At 38.1% G+C, this 9,181-nt stretch overlaps 1 protein-coding gene across 2 annotated transcripts in view; it reads right to left on the bottom strand.

Moving 5' to 3' along the window:
• Positions 1-2,683: 2,683 nt before the first annotated feature.
• The window catches only part of LOC107740114 (pituitary homeobox 2-like), a 9,079-nt gene continuing 2,581 nt past the window's right edge, over positions 2,684-9,181 (bottom strand). The window contains exons 1-3 of one of the 2 annotated variants that reach the window (XM_016552426.1): positions 5,704-6,324; positions 4,741-4,940; positions 2,684-3,871 (exon numbers count right to left, since the gene is read on the bottom strand). In XM_016552426.1, the coding sequence (XP_016407912.1) occupies positions 3,308-3,871; positions 4,741-4,940; positions 5,704-5,875 (936 nt within the window). In that variant the 5' untranslated portion in view covers positions 5,876-6,324 and the 3' untranslated portion in view covers positions 2,684-3,307. Of the gene's footprint in view, positions 3,872-4,740; positions 4,941-5,703; positions 6,325-9,181 lie in introns of those variants that run through there. The other variant, XM_016552427.1, reaches the window with a different exon arrangement.

Genomic DNA, 9,181 nt, shown 5'->3' with positions numbered 1-9,181 from the left:
AAGGCATTTAAAATTAGTTTTGGTGTTATTGGGTGCAGCTGTTAGTCATATATCAAAATGAAATACTGAAGAATGTTAAATATGGTTTCCCTAAATACTGCAAACTCAATATGAAATATGCATTTAAAATATAGGCCTACCACTGAATTATAGATTGCTGTAGATAGCTATTTAACTTTTTTTTTGTAAAGGCTGTAACACAAAAATGTAAATAAGAGACCATTGCACAGTTTGAATAACAAAATTACCCATTATTATGGAAATCAGAAGTGATATCAGTCATACCAGTATTATCTATTACAGTAGTCAGAAAATACAAAGTCTACCGGGTGGAATATTTGGGTAGTACAGCGGCCGCTGAAGAAGGTGTTTGGTTCCGCTATAAATATTTTAAATAGCATACATTCGAAAAGACAGCGGGATTAAGAGTTAGGCCTACGGTAATTTTCAAAAGAAAAATATAGGAATTATATTAAATTATTTCAAATTTAAACGTAGCGTAGGCTACTTTTCAGCTTCAACATTATAATGTCAAGTTAACAGATTAACTCTGCCAGTGCCATTTCAGACAACAAGCAATTCAAGATGAGATCAAAGAAATATTCCGCGTCAGGGAATTGGTGATTACATTTTAAAATAAATTTTCCCAAAGAGAAACGACTAAAGTTGTCCAAGTAGCGTATTTGGTGTCGGCACATAAAATAACCAAGAGCACGGCAAGACTGTTGCACTGTGCAGTGAAGCCTATGAAGAAAACGCAAGTTACATATGAATGCAAACTTGGCGCTTCTCCTCGTCATGCAAAGACATGTTTGTAGTTTTCCGCTGATAATGCGCATTAAAATGCCTTACCTTTATGCAGTCTTCTAGAGAATAGAGGGAACAGCTTTCTCGGCTGTGTTTAGGCCGACTGAAGGGTTCCTCTCTGGATCTGCTCTGTATTGCTCCCGTGGGCCCCCCGCTCACAGTGTTTATTGAGATGTCAGGGAATTGGTGATTACATTTTAAAATAAATTTTCCCAAAGAGAAACGACTAAAGTTGTCCAAGTAGCGTATTTGGTGTCGGCACATAAAATAACCAAGAGCACGGCAAGACTGTTGCACTGTGCAGTGAAGCCTATGAAGAAAACGCAAGTTACATATGAATGCAAACTTGGCGCTTCTCCTCGTCATGCAAAGACATGTTTGTAGTTTTCCGCTGATAATGCGCATTAAAATGCCTTACCTTTATGCAGTCTTCTAGAGAATAGAGAGGGATCCTTTCTCAGCTGTGTTTAGGCCGACTGAAGGGTTCCTCTCTGGATCTGCTCTGTATTGCTCCCGTGGGCCCCCCGCTCTCACAGTGTTTATTGAGATGTGTATTGGGACCCCAGACCGTCATGTTGCTGGGAATGAATAATTTAGGCCTGGTTAGATTAAGAGCTCTTCACTGAGAGAATCAGGAATGTGTACACCTGAAAATGGGTGATTTATGATCTGTAGATTTTAGACAAGCGTTTGTTGTTTTAACGTAGACGCTTTAAATTAGCATAGGCGTTTTACTTTTCATTCAACTGCAATACTTATTATTTTCAATATCTTTAATAGTAGCATTCAGTTTTACAATTTCCTCCAGTCCACCCTTGTTCTGTCTGCCTCATTAATCATCACTAAATGAGAGCATTCATGTTAAACAGTTCGCTTGTGTTGTACCCACAGTAAATGTTCAGTCATTGTGATCTGTACGCGCTGTGACATGACTTTCATGGATAGAAACACACTCTCTCACACACGCCTGTCTGTTGCATACCTTTCTTTGTTTTGATTGCTCTTCTATAAATGAGATTGGCTGTGCTATAAGGGTCTTTTATCGGCTATACATGCATCAGTGCAGTTAATGATGGTCAGCAGACAAGGCCAAACAATGTAAATATTTCCCGAGAAAGAGAATAAGTGCTTATTAAATTGGAATTAAATAACCTCGCGAGTCAATATACAATAGCAGTTATATTGTATTAGGGGCACGAGACATCTTCCTTAATCCTCTTTCCACTCTTTAGCATATTTCTTGTAAAGCATTTTCTATAGGCTACAGTAATTTGACGCTGCGAGCTTTTCTTTGTTTACAAACAGCCAGTCAATTGACACTCAGTGTCGCGATTACTTCTAATTATACGCGCCAAGCTACTGTGAGTCTGATAAAAAAAAAATAAGCACAGTTTTGTTTGCGCAGTGGGATGGCACTTTATATGTTATTATAAGTAATCCATAATTCATATGAGATATGAGTCTTGTTTTCGACTTAATCACGATCAGATGATCTTAATACTGGACCATCGTGTATCACATCATATTTATTTATTTATTTATTTTTCAGTTCAGCTGGCAGATGGCTCAGTGATGTGTGGTCCAGCCTGCCCCGATCTTATTGCAATGTTATTTCAAGCATCGGTGATCACTGGAGGCCCAGCCCAGCCTCCAGTCAGTCAGTCTTGTATATTCGACTCCTAATCTGCTCGGGACATCTCGCCCTCTTCACCGGACTTCTCATGTCACGTTGATGTGTATTAGATACGTTTTCCTTCCCTCTCTCTCTATAAACCTTAGAATGCTACAAAGCAACAAATGTGTGCTACATACATGAGCGTGCAATAATTGTGAAGAAAACGTTTTGAAATGTTTTAGAACAATATATTTACTTCCATTAAATAAAACACAATAGTTTATTTTTGGGATGTTGAAAAACGAAACAAAAATTCCGTACCAAATATTATACACAGAGCAAAAACCAAGTTCATTTCTCAGAAACATTTGCGTATTATTACCCAGGGTCGCTATTCTAAATCTATATTCACACAGACATTTAATAATAAATTTATGATATCACACACGACTGGTGCGTTTAGTATGTACATTCCCTTGATCGCAAGCAAGACATGATTCCTGTACGTTTTCCACATGCTGTGTTAAACTGAATTCTCGAAAATGCTTAAGAGTTACAAATTGGAGATGATATTAAGATATATGTATAGCCTATATACAACCGTTCAGTCAATTACTGTCCAAAAGTTGAAACGTCAAAATAAATGAGCTTTTTTTTAAATTTATTTTTTTATTCTGGTATCCTAAACTCTTCACTGGCTAGTGTGCACTTGCTAGTGTAGAGAACAAATCTTATTAGAAATGGCGCGTTTGCCTTCCGTTCCCGCTTGACATTCCATCACAGGATTGGACGCATTTCAGTGGGTTATTCTTCTAGTGCCCTTGAAACAAAAAAGTGTAGTCTCTCGTTCCTGGGATTCGGGATTGTAAATTCTACAATCGTCTCTTACACCGGTCTATCCACTGCGTACTGGCAAGCGCTGAGATTGGAGACCGGATTCTGCACGCTCGCGTATCCAAAACTCGAGTGCTGCTTGGCTTTCAGTCTCAGACTGGCAAGACTGGAGTTACAAGTGTCCCGGTAAACATACGGAGGTGTCGGTGGGGCGTAAGGGCACGCCGGCGTGGGAACCCCCGAATTTAGAGAGGGGTTGCTGAGGTTATTCAAGTTATTGAGGCTGTTTAAGCTTGATCCGGGCACGCCGGTGACAGCAGACGGAACCATACTGGAGGACATGCTCATTGAAGAGATGGAGCTAGGTGGGGAGAACATGGCCTGAGAAGACAGCGGATTGACGTTCATGGAATTGAAAAAGGGGAAGCTTTTGGTAGACAGAGAGGCCGACGTGAGCCCCTTTGCAGCCCAGTTGTTGTACGTGTAGCTGGGATACATGTCATCGTAGGGCTGCATAAGTCCGTTGAATTGAGGGCCGAAACCGTTTTTACACAGCTCTGCCTGTTGGTTCCTCTCCCTTTTTCTCCATTTTGCCCGTCGATTCTTGAACCACACCTGCAACAAATGCAGAGAATAATTTAGATTCCTTATTAGACTACATAATAAATTATTTTCCGACACAATGGGAACAATTAAACCAACGATTATACGTTTTAAGAATTGCTGTCACCGCGGGCTACTGCTCGGTTTGTTTTTGGTAGATACATGATATGGGTGGTGGTGGTGTCAAACTCAGTTAGGATCCCTAATTAAATCGCTTTTTATCAGTCACCCGGAATCTTGTCTGATCCCGGGAATCCCAATACACATCCAGTCTCCAGTCTTATAGCGGTCAATGGGCCGCCCGACGCTTCAAATGTGTATTCTCCCTAAGCAGGCGGAGACACACTAACCGTATGTAGGCTATATACAACACGAGAATGACAATCACAAAATACAAGCTTTACACCTCTTTAAAGGCGACTGCGTGACTCCATTAAGGTCTGTCATCGTTAGGGCGTCACTTGTGTTGATTGCATACAATTTGACTCACCCATAATTAGCCTCTAACCAAACGGTGACAGATTTATATTTAAATGATTAAATAAAGTCATATTTAGCATGTAACCTAAATTAACATAACGCGATTTTAGATAGTAGCCTATAGCATGAAGCGCCCGTATAATAATAGTTAGGCTAAACGAGTCTTTATATATAGGCTATATATGAATTTTTTTTTTCAAATAAGTAGCCTACTATAACTGTAAAACAGTACTAATAAGTTAATTATAATTATATTATTATATAATGAATAACCTAATAATCATTAATTTGTAATAATTTTAAGTAGGCCTATTATAAGCGTTTTACACAATTGTATTACTTTTTATTAAATAGGGCTTTATCACATATTATTACAATGTTATTTCATTTATCAAACTTACTCTGACTCTGGGCTCTGTTAAATTAGTCCAAACAGCGATCTCCTCTCTGGTGGACATGTCCGGATAGCGATTCCGCTGAAAAGTGGACTCCAGTTCTTGGAGCTGTTGGCTAGTAAAATGCGTTCGTTGCCGCCTCTGTCTCTTCTTTTTCGATGGGTCATCAGTCGAATCTTCGTTTTTACTCTGTCCTTTCTCTTTCTCTGAAATGCAAAGTAATTCAGTATTTTAAAATAAATGTTTAATCCAAGAGGAACAGTTTTTAAGCTTCAGGCTCTGTTTTGACACATTGGAGAAGTCTGTGTGGGGGTGATAAATCTAATTCCGTTTTATTGAATTGAAAATATTCGACATCATAGAAACAAGTAGGTTCCCTGGTAACAAAGTAACGGGCTAAATTAATTAATGATCTTCCTGAACTAGCCTAAATTTATGAACGCTAATGTTCAACAATAATTTCTTGCAAAGCTAACACTACCTGTAAAAATTCAAGCGCAAATGTTCTAAAATCAAGGTTAAAAAATATTTTAACCACAATGAACGCATCATGTCTTTCTCATCATACGAAAAAAAAAGAACATTAGCGGTAGAGAATGTTTGCATTATTCCATACAAAACGCAATGCCGCAGTGTAAACATTTGTGAGAAGCCCACATTTTCACACACAATTTAAGTAAATAAAGCCCTGTCAAAGGGCATGACTTATGTAGCCTACTTCAATAGCCCTATGAATCAACTAACTGCCAGCTCCATGTCTTTATATATTTGCATGCCTCACACTGTAACCTACTGTTTTCAAATTGAGGGAGAAGTTTTAAACGGTTTCTTTTCACAGGCATAGGCTACCTCACGATATAGCCTACCTAATATTAATGATATACATAATGATATAGCCTACCTAATGGTAACTGACACGAAACCCGAAAACATTCCAATTAAATATCTCTTCAGAGGACCAGGGCTTACCTACGGACTCTGGACTGGAGGTGTCTGAAACCGTGTGAACCTCCAGCCTGTGTTTAGAGCCCACAGACCGCTGGAGCGGTTGCAGACTAGAGGCCATCGTAAGCGGCGTGTGTTTGCTCCCGGTAATGTGGTGATGGTGGTCCAAACTCAACGGATCCTTCATAGAGGTCATGGATAACACAAGCGATTTACGGACGGTTCGCAAGCAGATATAACGTCCTCAGCGAAGATATAGAAAAAAAAAAAAAAATAAATAAAAATAAAAGAAATGAATGTGTCCAGTAGTGAAGTATCGGCAAGCGTTGTCAGTGCTCCTTTCTCACTTAAACCACTCAAAGCGACACTCCTGAAACGGCTGTTATCGTAATAAAATAAACCCAGTGCTGAAGAAAGTTTAAGTTTTTTTTCTCGTTTCGACTGGGTAAAAGATATCTCGGTTTCAGCCGAGAGCTACAAGGAGAGCCAGAGTGACAGGGACAGGTATGTGATATTATATCCACTTGCATACACGCACACACTCCTACACATCACAGCCCTCGCTCTTCATTTCAGCTGTCCTTCTCTCCGTCCAACCGAGCTGCTCTATGCGTCCTGACGTCACACAGACTCCGCCCACAATCTGACGGAACATTACAGCCTATACTTGACAGATTTTATGGCCAACCGACTAAAAACCGGCCCAAAGAAATGAGAAAATGCAACCTTTTTTTCCTTTAAAGAGCATGTAAATAGAGGCTGTGCATTCACTAGTGGCTTCCGAGAAAGCAAAATGGGTTAAAGAAATGTCTCATAGCCTAGCACACCTGAACATTTTTCTGTGCAGGTATTTTAAAAACAGCGTTTTATTAACATTTTAACTCAAACACAGATTTCTGTCAAAGTAAAATAAGCTCAGCAAATGGCACAACTAAATACGAAAACTTATAATGGCGCTCTCGAAGATGCTCATTTCTGAATGAAAGTTCCGCTTTTGTCACGTTAATTGGATGATTCTTCGCAACAATGAGTTGACAGGGTATCAAAGACCGCGTTACGAATTCATTTGTAACAAATAAGCTCAGTCTTAGACTATTAGGTAATGCATTCCTATTATAAACAATAGGCCTAACTGTAGCCCTATAGTAGAAACAGGAAAGAAATCTGAAAAATATCTATTTTTGAGTGTATTCCTGCTTAGTTTTACAATTTAATTTAGGGACTGAAAGCACTTTGGCGAGGTACATTTGTGCGCCTCGTGCCCGTGATTATTTCGGGGGAGAGGGCACCCACTTTGCTTTTCTGAGTATGCTACATTTAATCTGATAAGGCGCTTATTTGCTTAAGAATTTTAAATGGGCATCTTTAATGACTTCAAGCTCCTTCACCTTGTTGTCTCAAATTCCCTCAAAACATTGCAATAATTTACATACGTTTAATAACTGCATTGTTATTTTTAAATAAAAAACAATTTATTAGCCCTAATTAATTTTAAATGAGCCTATTTATAATTAGTATTTATTATTTATTATAATTTAAAGTTTTTTTTAAATATATTAGTTACATTATAAAACAACAGGGGAGAAAAATGCTTTAGTTGGATTTCTTTTAGAGTTCTGATGATATTTTAGTTGTCATTCAGATAAAAATACCACAGTAAATGGGTAATATATAAAAAAGAAACAAAAAAAAAGAAGAAGCGGCCAACCCGATTTCATTGTTGGAAGCAGCTGATTGCAGCTAACTCAATAAGTGAGGAAATTAGTGTAACTAAATGAGCTAACAAACTCTACATTTTTTGCTTCCCTGCTTATCCTGAGAAATCACCTGAAATGTCAAACACACCAAGGAGGAAAAAAACGGAGAAAAGAGAAAAGGCAGCCAGGTGCTTATGAAAATGACCCGACCATCTCCATCTCTGACTTTGATTCAGCTCACGCTCTTGCACTGGATATTAATTTATGGCATAATATATGATCCTGGAACCGACACATCTTGTATGTACAGGTCTTTTTGTATGAGAATGTGACCTCGCGTTCAATGCATTTGCGCCCAGACACGGCACGATATTAAAGATCATGTTTCGGTCTGTTTTCTCATACTTGCCATTCAATTTTATTTTATTTATTTTGAAAATAAAATATATATGAATATATATATATATTAAATATACAAAAAATTAAATTAATGTCATGATTATTCTAGACCTCAGACAGACTAAAATGTAATATGAATATGTTTTACGCGCAGAAATATTAATTGTGCGCATCAAAATTCCATATAGGCAAAAGTTGCAGAGCTCGATTCTTGTTAAACGCACTGATAGATGTGGACTAGATTATTGCTCTGTATTTATTTTGGACCCTCAAAATGCTTCAGAGCCCTCTCACTGCCTGCTGTGGATTATTGGCCATGGCGCACCACAGAGCCATTAATTACCAATTCAGTCAATATAAGGGAGACGACAAAGCCTTTTCCATAGGATTAAGAGGACATTAGATTCTTCCATTAGTATATTCCCCCTCACGAGAAGGCTTTCATTACACATTTACTTTCCCCCTGAGTCTATCTAACAAGCGCTGCATATATTACTGCAGAGGAGACGAGATTGTCGGTAATCAAGTCGCTCCAATGTCTTTTCCCTCTTACGTTGCTGTTTGCATTTTATGCTCACTTTTTCCTTTTATCTCTTATCTACTATAGGCTATCTGTATCGGTTCATAGCCAATATTAAATGACAATGGGAAATGGGATATAATGAAAAACGGACTAATGCGGCTAAATAAGTGTTATGATTTGTTCTTAGTTTGCTTTAATTAGCTTAATGAAGATGCCAGATGATATGGAGACCGGCCACACATTCTTGTAGCCTGCACAGTTGTTCTCTTTCAGTTTTAATTTAGTCTTTTTACGTTTCTGTTAAAATTGTCCTTGTGCGCCAAATTATAATTTACTGGAGAAAATTTTTATATTTTATATTTTTGTGCTTAGTGTACCTTCTACAGTCTACCATACTGAATTATAATTTAAACTATATCTCATTTTTATTTTAATTGCCACGGTTTTACATCTTTTCATTGACGACGCACGTGATCACTTAACCACACATAGGCTACATTTTATCACCAGGCATTTTGAAGTATCGAATCAGTATTTTATTTGAACAAATTCAAGATATTTCAGAGATCATAAACCTCTAAAATCACACAGACTTTGCTTTAAAACTCTAAATTCCTCTAAATGAGCTGCTACGGGGTATTATTTATCCATGTATGATCCTGTCCTACCACCAGATGTCCATCTTTGACTAAAAACGTCTAATGGTTCCGCTTTCCTTATAACCAGTCATACGTCAAACACCAAAGGTAGTTTACAAACGCCCTACTTTTACATAGACCAGTTTTTCTAGCTGCGATTAGTATTTTATGTAGGCCAGGCAACGTTGAGATGTTTGATTAAACCAATCAAGGACATTAATGAATCCAGATCTTCTCCGGAGATT

Source organism: Sinocyclocheilus rhinocerous, unplaced genomic scaffold (assembly GCF_001515625.1).
Source record: "Sinocyclocheilus rhinocerous isolate Xijiao unplaced genomic scaffold, SAMN03320098_v1.1 scaffold584, whole genome shotgun sequence".
In the NCBI taxonomy this organism is placed as follows: Eukaryota; Metazoa; Chordata; class Actinopteri; order Cypriniformes; family Cyprinidae; genus Sinocyclocheilus; species Sinocyclocheilus rhinocerous.
The sequence above is the reverse complement of the archived record's forward strand: the minus strand, read 5'-3'. Positions and strand labels throughout refer to the sequence as shown.